The sequence below is a fragment of the Brachionichthys hirsutus genome, chromosome 3 (assembly GCF_040956055.1).
Source record: "Brachionichthys hirsutus isolate HB-005 chromosome 3, CSIRO-AGI_Bhir_v1, whole genome shotgun sequence".
Lineage (NCBI taxonomy): Eukaryota > Metazoa > Chordata > Actinopteri > Lophiiformes > Brachionichthyidae > Brachionichthys > Brachionichthys hirsutus.
The window spans coordinates 11982801-11999891 of record NC_090899.1 but is presented as its reverse complement, the minus strand read 5'-3'; the positions used below and the strand labels follow the sequence as shown (position 1 = coordinate 11999891).

Below are 17091 nucleotides of genomic sequence, written 5' to 3'. Positions count from 1 at the left end.
ACACGCAGACTCGTTCTTACTACAACTTTTGTATTTACAACAAAAAGCAATGTCCCATCTTCATCACATCGTGAGAGGCATAAAAACATTTTACATCCATGTCGATCCAGACCAGGAAATAGCGTAATCTGAGACTACAGTCCATCTGCATTGGTGATAATGAAATCTGGTATGGCATCACGGAGAGAAAGGACAGAACCACAGCAATCGAAGATAACAGTGTGCTGGTGAGCAGTCCAATGGCAGGGGGGGCGGAGGTAGTTTGGGGGGGGGGGGGGGGGGTTAAACAGAAGCAGATGGAAAGGGAGAAGAATAAACATAAAAAATTAATCAGTTTAAAGTATTCTATTTGGATTTCATCCGCCAGCAGCCGTGATAGAGCTGGCTTTATGTGGTCTGCTGCGATGTCCCGTCTGCAAAGTGTGCTTCCTCAAACTCCTCCTTTCCGTATCCTCGAAAACTAAAGCGTTAATATGGAAACTTTCCGACACTTCAATTTGAAACATCAACTGCGCAAACGTTTGTTTCTGGGTGCATAGGAGCATTGGGATCGCCGTCGCTCTCTTGCTCCAGCCCCCACTCATTCGGCCCCCAGGCGGTTGCCTTGGCCCCAGCTGTGACGTCCTCCGCCTCCTCCCGCTTGCTCCTGGGCAGCTGGTCTCCTTGTGGGAGCGACTCCGAAGCCTGCCACACCTCCCCTCCTGTTAGGGAAGTACCGATACCTGGAGTGAAGAGCAGAGGGACGATTTATGAATTAAACGTTTCATTTAATAGTTCAAACACGTTATTTCTCCGTTAAAGAGCTATATACTGTATGTTTGATGATGTGTAGTACTATATTTTTTCTAAAGCTAAAAAGAATAGAGCCCAAGGTGGTTATGTAAAAAAAGGAAACTTACAGGATGTCTGGTGTGGAGAAGAAGGAGCGCCCTCCCAGGTCTATGGGGTATTTGAACATGAGGAAGTAGTAGAGGTGACCCACCAGGTTCCCGGTCAGTTCATTCACAAAGCTGCACAAAAACAGCAGAAAGAAGAAAAATCAAACGACATGTACACGTTTACTTTAAACACGAAAGCATACTGTACAGAACAGGACTATTTTAGAATAGAAAGAAACAGATCACTAATGCGTTTAGTACAAATACAACAATGAGTCTTAATATATTCGTTTATATAACAATAGTACGAGTTATTTGGGTTTTTATTCGACTGTAGTTACTTACGAGCCTCCAATGAAAAAATTGAAGATCAGGATGACCCAGGGTAGATAGTGTGCCTGGGACAAAGCATCAGAAGAAGGCGGTAAAGAATACGAGTCGGGCTATTCTATGTTCTGACGAGGTGTGTGAATTGTGATGCAACGAGTGTTGGAAGTAAAGCATGAGGTACCTTGAATCGTGTTCCAAACCAGAAAGTCACAATCATGTCTTTGTTGAACTGAGCCCAGACGTAGAGCACTGACATGATCAGTGGGATCATCAGCAGCTGAAAACAAAAATGGGTTGTTTTTATCTTAAGAGCATGTCAGAGCTATCGGATCAGCTCTTACACAGTGGTGTGAGGAAAAAACACTCACAATATCTTGACGGACAATTATGAACAAAGGCAACAATCTTCATGTGCAGTGTGTAATTGTTACAGTTTCATGTCGCGGTAAAATAAAGAGGAAGAGACGCAGGACCTCACCCGCATGTTGATCAGCAGTCCAGTTATCTACAGCCAGAGTCAAGGACATCAACTTGGGTGAGTGCAATCATAGCTGGAGCCTAAAGATTAGAACAGCTCATCCTTCCTCTTCCCCTTGAGCAAGGTGTAGGACACCGACACATCAGATGTCTCCTAATGCCCCATACCTCAGTTTTCCCCACAGTTACCCCGGGGTAACAAAAGGAACACACGGTTTGGATTTTCAGAGAACAGTGATGATGTCTACATTTGCCTATTAAATAATAAACGTCTGAAGAACCGACAGCGCAGCCATCCGAGCTGAACCCCTGACGGAAGCGAAGCGGGCTGCATCGCTGGTATCGCATGTGACCTACATTGGGTGTCTCTGCTCTGCAGGGGTGCGTTAACAGTCGGCCACTGGCACAGAACCACCCTAATATGGCACAGTTGTGCAAAGAGATGAGGGTAACGCAGAGGCATGAAGATAGCAAAGTGTTATTATCAGTGGTGAAGAGGAAAAGGACTAATTAGATGGGAGCGCAATGATCAGGTGTTGATTGATTGAAATTAATCATTCACACAGAAGGCGTCTGTATTCCCATTATGCCAGTGAAAGGATACAAGAATGCAGATCCAGTTGAAGAGCAGCATGAAGACATAGTCAGCAGGTCTGGTATCAAACACCCCTGGAAAACAAGAACAATATTAGCATGTCAACTAGCACAGTTAGCGTTCACTAATCCGAGAGTGAAGCGCAGTCTCACCTGTCTCTAGTCTCGAGGAGTACTGGTAGAGGAAATAGAGGTTGACGAGGTACAGAAACCCAGTTGGAAAATAAAACGTGGCGGTCAGTGGTCTCCAGAGCTGTAATGAATTGGAGCAATGTAAGGCGTTGGTTTCCAGAATGTAACACTCGTGGCAGACATGCAATATTCACCAGAGGGGTGATGAGCATTTTCATTTTAATTAAGGACATTGACACAGTTACAGTTACAACACACAATACAGATATGCGTGTGTGTGTGTGTGTGTGTGTGTGTGTGTGTGTGAGAGAGAGATATATTTATGTATCACCCAATGCTCTGAAACATATGTACATACATTAAATATGTCACGTGTATATACACAACCACTAACTTATACTGTACAATAAAATCAAGTCACATCTATCGCTGCAGGTAGGGAGCACTCCCAGAGGCTTAGTCCCCCGAGGGGCAACCTGAGGTTCCTATCTGCCCTTGTCTGTTTGCCCTCTCCTCCATTATTCTGTCAGCTCTTCTCTTTAACTTCCTTGCCCAAATAAAAACGGTACAAAATCCGAAAAATATCATTAAAAAATATCTAAGCAGTACTTGAGAAACTGACACAGTACTGCTACGAGTCTGTTCCTTTCACATCTGGCCCCGGGCTTCCACAACTTGTGATGGATTCTTTGCTCGAATTCACTTTTTTGACAGAAACCGGAAGTCGTGCTCCACGTCTCGCCCTCTCATTGGTCCGTCGCGGCGAGGAGGCCTGTCGTATGGCCTAGCTAGCTACCTGCTAAGTGCTAACTTACTGACGTTCAGTGTTACACCAACACACTGCGCCGAACAGAGTCAATACTTACTTGAAATCTACTAAAGACCAGCTCCGGAAAAAGCAAGAAGTTCCTGAAATCAACTAATCCGAGTACCCCGATGAGGGGGAGAGCTACAGAGGCACCGAACCAGGTCCGGGTGATCGGGGGGATGCTCCGAAACCAGTCCCCGATATCTGCCATCTTTCTCCACAATAACTACCAAAGTATCAGAAACAACCGGCAAGAAAGGTCCTCTTCAAAAGATCTGTTACTTTCCCGCAAAGCGCGACTCCTTCGTCCGAATTGCTCCACCGCTAACTTCACATGACGTGGCTAACGAGAAGGAGCTAGCTTTGTGTACAAGCCTGCTAGCAGAGCATATGAGGCATATCCGGTTCGGATTTTCACAGTAAAATGAATGGAATACCGGGAAAACAAATGGCGATAAAACATTAAATTATATTCCAGATGTTTTGGGACTGGATACCAACTTAATTATAGTGCAGGTAAGGCCAATGGAGGCCTCTTTATTTGTTAGTTGAGTATATATACATTGATCTATTTACAGTAGTTTCTAGGCTTTTACTTCATCCCTGATTTTATTCTCACTTGTATCGGTTTAGATTTTCATCATAAGTTCTCACTCACTTTATTTCTCACTAGTTTTAGACTTAAGTGCATTTTAAGTAGATGCGATTTGACATACTTGTTCAATTAATTGAATACGCGTGACATTACATAATAATTATGCAAAACAGTAACAATTATTCGGGACATCTGTACTACAATACAGTCTAATGGCGGTGATCAATACAGTCTAATGGCAGTGATCAATACAGTCTAATGGCAGTGATCTGATCATGTGTTTATTAAAAGTGGTTATATTTACTAGTCAGTCAGCGATTACAGTGACCAGCAGCAGCGTTTGATAATACAGTCTAGCGTCAAACGTTTTCAACTACACTACCCATAATCCAACACTCTATTTACCTTTTACGTCAACATTGAGCGACACGATACCGTCCTCAGAACAAATTAGAAGTCGTAAAACTGAAGTTAAGCGTTGTAGTGGGGTCGCTTAAATCAGTATCTCGGTGGTTGGTTAGCATTTTATGGTTATGAGAGTTTAGGTTTTTATTTTTGTAACTTCAGACTGAATATACAGAATGTTGCTCTTTCAAATTTCGCGCTGTTTACACCGCTGGAATGAGATTAGCCTTTAGCTAGCCATGTGAAGGTAAACTAGCTGAAACTTTAGGGCTCCCAGAGAGACTTTTCAACTTTAATTTCTAAAACTGCTCCGAGTTTCTACGTGCGTCTTTAAAATGGAGGTGACCGACATTGGAAACAAAGACGAGGGGAAACTATGGCATCGAAAACCGGCGCCCGGCAAGGGGTAAGTAGGTCTGTCAGTTCTCATATGCACCCAGTGATGGATATTTATTTTATTTTAATGTCAAAAGAGATCCACTTGTAAACCCAGCGTGACTATATGAATGTGGGTAAGGGTTTGGTTCTGTTCTGTCTAATAATGGGTGATGAGGAAGCCCTGTGCGATCATGTTAGCACAGCTGAACACAGTTTAGCTGATTAGAGAAGCTGTGGGGCTGACCTGGGTGAGCCCAAACCTTTCAATGGTAGCAACAACATGCAATGTCAATTAAATATTGCGTTATAACACAAATTGCACGAAATATTTTTCTTATTGTTGCTTTGGTTGAGTATATTGCACAATTGTCTATTTTCATCTTCATCAGTGGACATGTTAAGAGAGGGTAAAGATTGAAAGTATCATAACTCCGGTTTGTAGAGACGTATTCCTCATTTAAAAACTAATATAAGATGCTTTTAGGAACCAAAATAAAGTACAAGAATGATGTTACCAATGCTACTACTATATTATAAGTGTTGGCATATATCCATCAGTACTTTCATGTAGTGTTCAAGTTCAAGCTCATCTAGGCTGTCTGAGAAAACCTCAAATGAATTACATCAAGTATGGAAGTTTCTACGACTTCCCTGCTTAAAGAACTTAGAAAGAAATGATATCAGACGTGAGAATTCTCATTTATGACTGAGCAACATTTTGGTACCAGATAGTCATCCGAAATGCAAAATGCGTTGAAATTCTGCAAGTTAAGTCCGTGTGCAGGACTCCCTTTGTAAACGCTTCCTGGCGTGTTCCTCTCCTACACGTCTACTCGTAAATAAATGTGCAAAACGTTTTTCTCTGCTTGATGACCAGGAAAATTAAAGTGAATAAAATGACTATGTACTCAAATGTTAGATTCTTATTCTTTCCATTCCATAGCTTTTACCCTGTCAATCTGAAACTCCTCTTCTATGTGTTTTCTAACCACTAGAGGGCAGCCTGGGTTCAGCTTTGAGCACGCTCAGATGTTCTTTTGTCTCCCTCAGAGTTTTAGTGAAAGTGGTCCGAACTGCTCGGCAGGCAAAGACGGTGCGGTTCTTGCATGTGGCTTTTGACACCACAGGAGAGTCCTTTCTTGCAGGCGATCACCATGGCAACATCTATGTCTTTGACATCAGTAGAAACAGGTCTGATTTTCCATGTACAGTATTATATTTGTCTGTCTGTTAGCAAGATAACTTTCAAAGTTCTGGATGGATCTTGATGATATTTTCAGGAATTGTTGGGAATGTTACAGGAACAGATGATTGATTACATTTTGGTAATGATCCAGAATAAATCCTTGATTATGGATCAGCTCTTTGGTCACATTGTACTTAATGGAGCTTCAAAATCTGTTCCTCAATATCTTGGTTGAATATTGACGAATGTTTATGGCCTTTGACAGTCATGTAGGGTGGGGGCCTCTATCTCACCACCATTTCCTCTGGACCTGATCCAGAATGTAGTCGGGGGAAAAATATAACATTTTCATATTAAAAACTAATTTACGGATTGAAAAATCAGTTACAAATACACATCAACTCCGATTAACTTTTACTTTTCATGGCTGGTGTATAAAGATACCAGGAACAATCTAGAACCTTTTGATCATGATCCAGATCCATGTGGACGGTGTAAATCCAATTAGGAGTGGAATGAGCTGCTCGGCGGAGGTCTGCGCTCTCTGAGTGCTTTTCTAGTTTATTTTTATACTTTCTTAAGACTGCTAGCTACGGTACGTGGAAATTCTCTCATATCCTCAAATATAAAAAAAAAACTAAAAATGCGCTACTTTGAGCAGGAAATGGTTGAAAATGTCGATCCTTTGCACAACGTTTCCTTTCTTCTCTAGTGCTCGACCATGTTTTAATCATACATTGTCTTTTTCTAACTGGAGCTGAACCTTACCTCTAAATGAGCAGCTCTTACCCTTTGATTCTATTTTGCTTTTGAATATAATCCTGTGTTTTTGACGGCTTCTTTCCTTGCCAGATTTCGGCTGGTACAGAAGACGGGACAGGCCTGCACCGCATTGGCATTCACCCTCCGGAGGGCTTCAGAGTTCCTAGTGGCCCTGGCTGACTACACCATCAAGTGCTTTGACAAAGGTGGGATTGGCATATTCTCACATTACTTTGTTCTAATTGGGAGTAGCTTTGCAGGTGTTCTCAGGAATGTTTCTGCATCGGTTCATTTTCACTGAAACTTGCGGTTACATCGGTATATTTCTTTTCAGACACGAAGCAGCTGGTCAGTTTGATGCGCGGCCACGAGGGGGCGGTCTCGTATATCTCTGTCCACAGCTCGGGTCGCTACGCCATCAGCACGTCCTTGGATACGGCTCAGCTCTGGGACCTGGACACCTTCCAGAGGAAAAGGAAGCTCAACATCAAACAGTCTGTTAGCGTTCAAAGGGTAAACATGCTGGCCTGCCAAATGGGGGAAAAAAAGAAGATAGTCTCAGTAATGATTCATTGTGGTGTTGTCATTTATTCTAATGGTCCGTGTGAATTTCTTTCTTTTCATTCGGCTTGTGTTGCAGGTGTTCTTCCTGCCGCTCAGCAACACCATCCTCAGCTGCTTCAGTGATGACTCCATCTTCGCTTGGGAGAGCGACACACTCTCCTGCAAATATCAGCTGTCGGTCTCAGACTGCGGACCCAAAATCTCATACAGGGCTTTTGCTGTCACGCGGTGAGTCTCTCGCGTCACGGCCGCTAGTGATCGTCTGTGAAGCCTGTTGGTGTAATACTTTCCGACTACTTTTACCAGCCTATTTAAGCTCGTCGTAGCACACGATAAGCTCAATGACAGTGAGCGTAAATGGGAATTAGAAGGTGACCTCAAACACTGATGTAGCTGACCTGTGATGGCAGTGACGGTAAGAGTTTTGTTGCCGGTGGACGCTCCAACTTGCTGCACTTGTGGTGTCTGGAGAGCCAGCAGCTGGTCAGAGCGATCCAGATGCCAACACAGGTCCGAAGTGTTCGGCAGCTGGAGTTCCTTCCGGACAGCTTTGATGGAGGGGTCAGTCAGGTACGTGGACGACGGGACGGTTCCTCCGTGTCTCAGTCTATATTTATCATGTTGGTATCTCTCCACAGTGATATTGTTTGACGTTTGCCTCTGAAGACATTAGGTGTTCTCAGCCAAGAGGGTGTGATGCGCTTCATCAACATCCACACCTGCAAGCTGCTCTGTAGCATTGGTTCCCATGACGATGCCATCACCGCAGCGGCAGTCAGCCCTGATGGCCGACACGTTGCAGCCATCATGGACAACGGCAGCATCAATATCTACAGAGTTCAGAGCCTCACTCAGGAACTAAACAAGGTGACGGCAGCACGGTGGTGAACTAGCAGACCGAGTTTCAGAGACGTTCATTTCATTTCTGTGCGTCCTGCAGCCTCCTCCCTGCCAGGTGGCTGTAGTCTCTGATCAGGAATCTAAACTAATGGGCAAAGTCAGGTCAGAGGTCATTCAGGAGCCAGCTAAGAGCCCAGGTAGAAGGACTCAGGTGAAGATGCTTCGACACCCTGCTGAGGATAAAGAGGTGGGAACAACGCATTACCCCCCCCCCCCTCCTGAATACAGCCCATAATATATCAGTCTTATAGCTTCCTCTCTGTCGATAGAATGAACTCCCTGCAGGTCTGAATAAGAAGAGACTGGTGCACCTGCTCAAGGCGTTTGGAGAATATCCTGCTAAATACAGGTGAAAATGACTGCCTGGAGGTCGCCATGCCGATGACCTTTTGACTCTCGTGTATTTTACAGAAGCTACGTTGTGTGTGTTGCAGGATGTTTGTGTGGCGATCTTTGCTGTGTCTGCCAGAGAACCATGCGGCCTACAGCAGCCTGACTGACAAAGGCCTGCATTCAGCCTGCGTCGCTCTGCATGAGACGTACCCCATCAAGAGCCACAAGCTGCAGAGGGGACTGCAGCGGTACCCTCTCCTTCAAATGCTGCAACTTGAATGCACACAATGTTTCTTAAATCTATTTTAGCGGCTCATTCCTCCCCCTCCTGCTCTGCAGGGTTCTGTCTGCCTTGGCTCACTGGGCGTCCCTCTTTGGAGAGGTGGAGTACCTTCCCCTGGTCGCCTTCCCTTTCGTCAAGCTCTTCCAGAACAACCCGATGCTCTGCTTTGAGGTGGTGGCTACTATTATAGGTAATTAAAGGCTGTTCATATGAATACAAATACACAGCAGCTCATCGGCATCATTTAGTTCAACTATACGCGATCGGAAGCTTTACTGTGTTCTACGGCGACTTCTTTGAGTCCTGCGTGTCTAACCGTAACAGTCTGTGACCGTAAAACCCAAATAACATTCCTTCTCGGTGCCTGCGGCCTCAGGCGTGTGGCGTTGGCATGTTTGAACTCCTCGTCTTTCCCTGAGATGCATCAAATCTGTTGTTTGTCTGTGCAGTGAACTGGTGTCAGCATTGGTTCGAGTACTTCCCAAATCCTCCGTTGAACGTCCTGAGCATGGTGGAGAACGTTCTGGCTCATCATGACGGGGAGCTGCTGCAGCACCTGGTGGACTGCGGCATCACCTCACAGGTAAGCAGCCGCTCTGGAACAGGAAGCTGCAGGAAGTGATCAGAACTCCGGGCTGACGGATTCACAGCCACATGATCAGATTGTGCTGTTGTACGTGTTACGGAGCGCCTCTACATCTGCCACAGCTGTACGTGTGGCCCCTGCTGGAGACCTTGTTCTCCGAGGTTTTGACTCGTGATGAGTGGCTCAGACTCTTTGACTCCATCTTCTCCAACCACCCTTCATTCCTGCTGATGGCCTGTGTGTCTTACATCATCTGCTGCCGAGAACCGCTGCTGCTCTGCTCCCAGAGACAAGATTTTGAGGTGACTACTTTCTCCTCTCTGCTGTCGGTAAACTTTTCTGTCTCTCTTGACGTTCTCTCTCGTCTCCTGATTTTGTTTCTTCCCAGTATTTCTTCCACCATCGTAACAACCTGGATGTGGGAGCCATGATTAAGGAGGCCTATCGGCTCATGGGAAGCACACCGGCTGACATCCATCCTAGGAATATACTCTCTGATTTCACACCTCTGACCAGAGGCCAGTACCCTGTGTTTAACCATTACCCAGAATTCATAGTGGAATACCGGAGCCAGGAGAGGGAGAAGATCCGACTGCAGGAGGAGGAGTATCTCCGTGAGAGGTGACATAGCAGGCAGTGTGTTGATGGAGAGGATAAAATAATAGAAATTAATATTACATTGCATAATTTAATCAAGGCAACACTTTTGAAAGTAAAAAAAAAAGAAACGGCTGAAATGTGTGGATTTGTCTCCTCAGACAGGAGGCGACGGCCCTGCATGCAGATTTTGTGCGTCGCCAAGCTGAAGAGGAAGCATATTATGCACAACAGGTAGATATAATTTAGGTCAATACATTTAATATGCAGTTAAAATGCATATAAAAATAAGTCTGAATGGAAGATCTTGAATCATTTGCGTGTAGGAGTTGCTGCAGAAGGCGGAGGAACGGCGCAGAAACATCCTGGCACAGGAAGAGGAAAAACTAACTCAGCAGAGGGCAAAGTAATCGGATCATATTACACACACACACCACAGCAGAGCTATGATTGAGTACCAGAATGATGGGATGGTGCAGGTCGCTGACACTGCTCTGTTCACTGCAGGTTGGCGGCCATGAGACGAGAGCTGAAGGGGAAGGAGTTGCAGCTGCTGGACGCGGCGAGAAGACGTTTCCTGAAACACCAGCAGGACCTCAAAGCCACGCAGATCCAAGAGCTGGAGCAAGAGATCAGCAGGAAGGTAAACGGAGCAGCCCGCATCGTCCAGTGAGGCTTATTTCGCACATCTTATCATGACGATATGTTTTAAGGTGTTTAGATGTAATCTGCACGTGTTTCCGAGACACAACAACATGTGGCTGTTTTGTCGTGAAGCAGAGGTCCTGTGCCGTAACATGAAGCTCTGCTTTCACATTTTCTCATCTTGTTTCTGTCGGTGGACTTTGACTGTCCATGTTTGAACACTAACCGTTTTGTTTTTCTGCAGATGGATCTCAGGGATAGAGAAACGGCAGCAGCTGTCCAGGATGTAGAAGTCAGACGGATGGAGCTGGAGGCCCGGAGGAAACGTCTTGAGCAGGTGCACGGAGGGACATTTACCGTTGTTCAGTCGATTTCCACCCATTTTAATTCTAATTGATCAATTCTGTAAATTGTCTAAATTAGTTGAAAAAATTTTAAGGGAGGGAATTTTAGTACCTTATTTTTATTGATGTAATAGAATGTTTTCTTGTGTTCTTTTGCAACTTATTTTCCACGAAAAGCAGGGAAACGTAATAACTTGAGCACGTTTGTTACCGGATTGGCAATTGGCTGCAGGTGACGAATGTGTTTCATTTCCCCTTCTTTCCTCTCAACCGGTGTCCTGGCCTTTTTTATTTGTTTATCCCTTTGTCCCTGTGACTACCTTTATTCCCGTCCTGAATCTGACATTTTGCTGTGGAAATACTTTTTTTTTTTTTTTCTGGAAGCATAAAATGTTACCACGTGTTTTATACCAGACGTGGTGTTGTTGAATTCAAGACATGACAATGTTGTAACATCCTTTATAGACAGAAGTGTAATCGTAATCAATGACTGGGTTCTGCTTAAGGTGTCCTGAGGTCAAACACCAAGTGTTTATTGTGCCCATTTCCCCCAGCACATGTCGAAGGAGCAGGAACGCATGGAACGGGAGATTAAAGATGAAGTGGATATGAGGATGAGGAAAGCAGAGAGGGAGGAAGAGGACTACACCAAGTTACTGCAGAGCACCAAGACAAGCATGCAGGTTGGAAACACATCCCAGCAGGCAGAGTGGCAGAGAAGCGGCGTGTGTCAGCGTAGCGCCTTGATGCTTTCATCCAGCCACACGTTCATCCAGACGCTGATTTGGCAGCGGCGCCTGTGATCTTCTCCCCTTGTATCTGTTAACTTTCTCTCCACACACAGGCGTTGGACGAGTCCCTGGGGGAGGCGTGCCAGCTGGGCTTGGAGTCAGACTGGCAGAGAGAGGTGGCGGATCGCCTGGAGCAGGTGGATGAGGAGCAGCAGAGGAGGAAGGAGACGCTGGCAGAGCTTTACAGAAACACCCTGGTGGAGGAGGAGAGGCTGGCTGACTCCATCAGAGACGTGTCAGGAAGGAAGGTGCGAAAAGAAGAATGTTTGTCGGTGCATCCATCTACATGATACATTGGCATGTATTTGTACACTGAATATCACATAAGAACTCTAAAGGCTACTTTCTAAGGTGGTTCTTAGAGACTTTGTAACAACGGCCTCAGTGAGTGAAATATTAACATTTACTGTTTTTCAGTTGGAAGAATTGATGAGAACCGAAGCTCAGCGAGAGGAGCAGCAGACCTTAGCAGACACAGGTACTAGTACTACTACTACTACTAGTAGTACTACACACACACATGGGTTAGTCTCTGACCTGTGTGTGAACTGTCCATTATCTAGTCGTGGCTTTATCTTCGTGTTGTTTGGCTTTTGGCAGATGGGCACAGACAGATGAGGCTAAGGTCGCCTGGTAGGACCCGAGGGCTTCCTCCTAGACCAAGAGCCCCCGCCGCTGCAGGTCCAGCAGTCAGATCCACCCCCCCAAAGCACACTGGAGCCAACATGGTGTGCCTGAACAGCAGCTCGCCATCAGAGAGCATCTCCACCAACTGTGAGTCGATGGTTCTCTAGAATCTACGCCGCAAAGCGGGAGACACGGTGTTTGTGGCTGCTGCTGATGGAACAAATGCAAAGATCTGGGCTTTTAACGCAATCAGTGTTGTGCCCCACCTGCTTCCTGTCCTGGTGTCGCCCCAGAAAGACGTGATTGATTGCTAAATCAGGATGATGATCAATTTGTCTGGAGATGATGTGTAATCAGCGGTGTCTTTACACTTTATAAAGTAAGTATAAATGTGTATTAAACTTCTGCACTGGTGGCCTGTTTGTCCGCCTGTTTGTCCGCCTGTCTTAGTCTCCCTGGATCGAGGCCGGGCTCAGCTGGACAGCGGCGAGAGAGAGCTGCTGAAGGAAGTCAGGGAGCTGAGGCAGAAGCTGGCAGCTCGAGCCCGAGACAGCAACTCTGCCTCCTCACAGTCCATCTGCACCCCGTCCTCCGTCCCCCAGTGAGGACGCCTCATGTCGCGTCTCCTGTGTCAAAAGCATTTTGTCTGAAGCAATGAGTCAGACTGAGAGGCATAGCAGGCTTCTGATTGGTTCCCTTTAAATACCTAAAGAGGCTTGTGATCCGGTGGGTTGTCTGATAACCGCTCCATGGTGGTTTAGTTTCCTGGTTATTTTGAAATTGTTCATTTAAAATTGAAATTAATCTTTTACAGTTTGTTTTATTTAAAACCAGTTTTGGATAAAATGGGTTTTTTTTTAATCCTGGTTGTGTTTTCATTGTTCCTCTTTGTGTGTATCCCAGTGATTTTTAGCAGCCATTTCACTTCCAAACCAGTTTGAAATCTTTTGGGTTCATCCTCAAATCTACCTTGAACGTGTGTATTTTAAAGGTACAGGTAGTACTTCCTCTAAACAGGCATCATAGATTAAATGCCGCATCATTGATTAGCAAATCCAGTTTATTTGGATGTCGGGTGGAGTCCAACCAAAGACAAGGTAACAGAAAAAGTAAAACCGTAAAAAATAAAACAAGGTGAAGTAGGCTTGAGTGGCATCTTTTCACAACGAGTTCATTAAATAGTTCATTTCAGTTTACATTCCAAATAAAGTGAAACCGAACCGTTAAGACCAAACAGTCTATTCTGTTAGTGAGAAACACTTCAGGCTGTTCTGAGGTATAAATAAACAGAGGCTCCTGTCGGAGGCATCGTAAGCACTATGTTTTTATTTTTAAAGAGATAATTTGACTTTATATCAGATGCACTGACTGACAGGCTGAGTGATAAGCTCCTTGTACAATAGCAAGGCACTGGAACAAGAACAGCAACACTAGACGAGACTAGAATTTGTCTTTACATGTTTGACTTCCTTTAAAAAAACACACAAATACACCATTATAAATAGATCTGAATATTTTAAGGCCTAAGGCCTCGCATGCACTTTTACAGTAACATCCTGCAGTACGTCTAAAAGATTGACCTATCTTTGTTAAAAAATATACGTTTTGTCACCACAGGTCAGTATTTATCTGACTTGCATTTCAAACCGCTCCCGGTGCAGGAGTCGACTTTAGCCTTCAGTAGTTTCCAGACTTTCTTCAGCCCCTTTTAACTTCTCTGTAGACCGATCTCACCGGCGCATGAGGACTGTCCTTCTGCAACTGGTATTGAGGGACCGTCGGTCTCCAACACTCCAGTCAGCAAGATCTTATCCCACCAGCGCTCCTTGAAGTTCTGCACACACAGACTGGCAACGCTCTCGCCATCCTGGTAGTCCTCCCTCATCTTGTCTGCGGTCAGGTCCTCCGACATCACCTGGAAAGTCGAGAGGAAAGAAATTAAGTGATTTAAACTCCGCCCCAAACCTGGGAAGCGCATTTTGTTCCTGTTTTCAGCTTCAGGACTGTTGAGGAGGAAGTGGAAGATCTTTCTTTCCCGGTTGTAGAGACAGGAAACGTCTCACGATGAGCAGCTGCATCTAGCTACTGCCTTCAGCAGAGGGTGCCCTCGAGCTAATGCAATGGACTCGAACTACACCGTTTTACGCATTCATAACACCAGGAGCACGTCGTCACCTCAGTCAGAGCCTGCAGGGTCGTGCCTTTGGGCTTCAGCCGCCGCATCGTCTCGTCCGTCTTCTGGAGGGCGTTTTCACTGCGCCGCAGCACGAAGGAGGACTGCTGCTGCCGGAGGATTCTCAGCAGGAGTCTGATGGAGACGTTCAGCATTACCATGTTAGTTTGAGCTTTATCTTTATACAGAGACAGATCAAAATCCGCGGCGTTACCTCGTCCTGATGAAACAGCTGCAAGCTTTCAGCCAGACTCTGTCCTCATCGAGTCCCGCGGCCTCCTCCTGTTGCTCCTCTGCCGACTCGCACCTCCATAGGGAACAGGATCCTACTGATCATAAATGCAGCGCATCGCACAACATTTAACATTCTGTTTTGTGTTTGTGCTAAAACGGTTTGCTTCACACAACACAGAAACACAAGAAGTCCGTCCCACCTGAGGTTCTGCTGCTCTCCAGCAGCTGCAGACACGTTTGCCCCAGGTTGAACCAGTTCCAGGGGTTGAAGGGTAACAGGCTGCACAGCTGCTGCAGGGACGACACCTCGGATCCTACGCTTCCAAAACGCTGGTAGATACTGACCTTCGTGGTCATTTTAGATTCAATAATGTCATTATGAATGATTGGGAACCAACAAAAGGGGAACATGTGTTTGTGTGTTCCAGTTCTCTGACCTTGAGCAGCAGGAGGCTGATCAGGTGAGAGGAGTTGGAGGTTTCTTTGCTCTGGAGAAAGATCGTATAAGAGTTTCACAAGTTTCTAAATGAAAACTGCGAGACTGATCCTTTGACATTGTGTGTTGTCTTCCTGTCTTGTGCCGGAGGGGAAAGTGATGCAAGGGGAATAAATCTGGTTAAATACCTGGCGTACAATGACTTCTTCTCAATCTGCAGAGAAGAAGTCCAGAACCACAATGCAGTACTGACCTCTGTCCCCAAAGTACACGACAGCTCAACATGACAGCTCACCTGAGGGGTGGGGGGGGGGGGGGGGGGGGACAACGACCCACCACCTAATGGATCCATAAAGACAATGCTAATACTCCTGGGGAGTCTGATCGCCTCTGTGGTTCCTGCTCCAACAGGAGTATAAACATCTGGACGGCTGAGAACCGACAGACGAGTCCAGATCTGTTTTCCGGCCGTACATGCGATCATTAATCAATACACGTGTAACTTTGAGACCAACTAAAACCTTTCCTGATGATTCCATCTGAGCCGTCAAAGAACCGAAGAGTGCAAAGAGAAAAATAAACCGTCCTTTAACAGGGATAAATGTTTTAAACAGATACTTTGTGTTTATTTCGTACTGTAACGTGAACGATTACCAGTAAATCAGCCAATTCCAGCGCCCGGCGCCGCTGTCCCAGATTGGTGCAGCACCGGACCATTCCCTCCAGTACGTCTCTTCTGATGGCCAGATTGCCATCAGCAATCCACTCCAGGCATCTGCTGTATGCATCCAAGGCTTCCTTTACCATCACGCCACAAGAACAGAAACACAACCAGACCTTTGAACACGACACGCCTCGTACTGGATAATAGTATCTAAATGCTTAGTGAGTTTCATTTAATCCCATCTGACTTCAGGCGAGAGGTTGAGTACGGCCCGGACGAGACGCAGTATAGCGGGATTATAAAACGCTGGATGGATGTTGATGAACAAAATCTGAAGATGGGCCTTGGTCTAATTTTGATCGCATTAAATTTTGAGAGTGATCCAGATACATGTTTGGAGACAAACATCCAGATTTTCCCCATTTACTTATATAAATCTGTTAAAAACACACATCAACTCTGATTCACTTTTACTTTTCATGTTTGGTGTTTAAAGATACCAAGAACAATTTAGAAGCTTTCGGTGCTGATCCAGATCCCCATGTGGACGGTGTAGATCTAATTGTGAGGGGAATGAGCTGCTTGGCGGAGGTCTGCGCTCTCTGAGTGCTTTTCTAGATTTTAAATATTTTACTAGGTATACAATTACACAGGACGCTAACAGAACGTTTATTGTCCAGACCCTGCAGGCTTCATTTAACAGCGAACATGTTCATGGACGTTTTAGTGTGATGTCTCCATCCATGTTGCTTCTTCCTTCAACCTTGTTTTCCTAGATGAGCCAGGTGAGTGTTACCTGATGCTTCTTCTGTCTCACAGCCAGGTCGCCTCTGAACTTGTAGACTTTCTGCTTCTCCAAAGAGTCGTCGGTGTCAAGAGCAACACCCCCACAAAACCACTGCAGAGACACACGACATTTAATCTAATCGTGACACGTGTTTCCTTTGCATGTTAGATTTCATGTGTGATTCTTGTTTCGAGTTTTACTTTCTTGGCGAAATATTAATGAAATCAACTTGAGGAAGCTAGTTAGCTGCTGAGCTAGCCAGGTAAATATTAAGAATCTGATCTAATTAACTAGCGGCGTCTTTTTTTTTAATCCGTGGAATATTCCCCGTGATAAAACAATCAGGATACGATCACTTCATCCATCGATCTCGGCATTTAGCGCTGAAAGCGGCATTTCGCAGCCCAACCTCTGGTTCGCACAGCTTGGCCTCGTAGGACGGCAGCGCCGCGGAGACTCGATCCCTCCCCTCTGAAAAGATGGAGTCATCAAACGTGCTTCCGAGTAGCTCCATCTGACGCCGAGAGATAACTCTAATCAATAAATATGTTCGATAATTTCCCTCCGCACGCCTCGCAAACT

At 45.4% G+C, this 17091-nt stretch overlaps 3 protein-coding genes across 3 annotated transcripts; 1 reads left to right on the top strand and 2 right to left on the bottom strand.

The window, feature by feature from the left end:
- Positions 1–10: 10 nt before the first annotated feature.
- derl1 (derlin 1) lies at positions 11–3589 on the bottom strand. The gene is made up of 8 exons (XM_068757479.1): positions 3278–3589; positions 2433–2532; positions 2290–2354; positions 1687–1713; positions 1390–1485; positions 1224–1276; positions 900–1010; positions 11–722 (listed from the first exon to the last, which is right to left on the bottom strand). Exons 1-8 carry the CDS (start codon positions 3428–3430, stop codon positions 581–583), a joined length of 747 nt encoding a protein of 248 aa, XP_068613580.1. The 5' UTR covers positions 3431–3589; the 3' UTR covers positions 11–580.
- A 965-nt stretch (positions 3590–4554) lies between these two features.
- tbc1d31 (TBC1 domain family, member 31) lies at positions 4555–13170 on the top strand. The gene is made up of 23 exons (XM_068756049.1): positions 4555–4625; positions 5648–5788; positions 6636–6751; positions 6880–7058; positions 7186–7337; positions 7520–7679; positions 7776–7976; positions 8050–8196; positions 8279–8358; positions 8444–8590; positions 8682–8815; positions 9075–9208; positions 9334–9513; positions 9600–9832; positions 9970–10042; positions 10135–10214; positions 10316–10451; positions 10698–10790; positions 11352–11480; positions 11642–11836; positions 12006–12066; positions 12189–12362; positions 12666–13170. The coding sequence occupies exons 1-23, from the start codon at positions 4555–4557 to the stop codon at positions 12818–12820; spliced, it is 3171 nt and encodes a 1056-aa protein (XP_068612150.1). The 3' UTR covers positions 12821–13170.
- An 87-nt stretch (positions 13171–13257) lies between these two features.
- Positions 13258–17091, bottom strand: c3h8orf76 (chromosome 3 C8orf76 homolog). The gene is made up of 8 exons (XM_068756060.1): positions 16919–17091; positions 16519–16620; positions 15713–15856; positions 15060–15110; positions 14823–14967; positions 14603–14714; positions 14391–14523; positions 13258–14130 (listed from the first exon to the last, which is right to left on the bottom strand). Exons 1-8 carry the CDS (start codon positions 17021–17023, stop codon positions 13924–13926), a joined length of 999 nt encoding a protein of 332 aa, XP_068612161.1. The 5' UTR covers positions 17024–17091; the 3' UTR covers positions 13258–13923.

What these genes read in the sequence shown, in the direction of transcription:
- tbc1d31 (XM_068756049.1), top strand. Translation starts at nt 4,555, where the DNA reads ATGGAGGTGACCGACATTGGAAACAAAGACGAGGGGAAACTATGGCAT. An exon ending in AAGCATATTATGCACAACAG is followed by an intron (nt 10,043 to 10,134) that starts GTAGATATAATT and finishes ATTTGCGTGTAG; the next exon opens with GAGTTGCTGCAGAAGGCGGA. An exon ending in GGAGGAAACGTCTTGAGCAG is followed by an intron (nt 10,791 to 11,351) that starts GTGCACGGAGGG and finishes CATTTCCCCCAG; the next exon opens with CACATGTCGAAGGAGCAGGA.
- derl1 (XM_068757479.1), bottom strand. Translation starts at nt 3,430, where the DNA reads ATGGCAGATATCGGGGACTGGTTTCGGAGCATCCCCCCGATCACCCGG. An exon ending in TGGTCTTTAGTAGATTTCAA is followed by an intron (nt 2,533 to 3,277) that starts GTAAGTATTGAC and finishes AATTCATTACAG; the next exon opens with CTCTGGAGACCACTGACCGC. An exon ending in TCAACTGGATCTGCATTCTT is followed by an intron (nt 1,714 to 2,289) that starts GTATCCTTTCAC and finishes CTCTGGCTGTAG; the next exon opens with ATAACTGGACTGCTGATCAA.
- c3h8orf76 (XM_068756060.1), bottom strand. Translation starts at nt 17,023, where the DNA reads ATGGAGCTACTCGGAAGCACGTTTGATGACTCCATCTTTTCAGAGGGG. An exon ending in TCAGCCTCCTGCTGCTCAAG is followed by an intron (nt 14,968 to 15,059) that starts GTCAGAGAACTG and finishes ATGACCACGAAG; the next exon opens with GTCAGTATCTACCAGCGTTT. An exon ending in CCCTGCAGGCTCTGACTGAG is followed by an intron (nt 14,131 to 14,390) that starts GTGACGACGTGC and finishes TCGACTTTCCAG; the next exon opens with GTGATGTCGGAGGACCTGAC.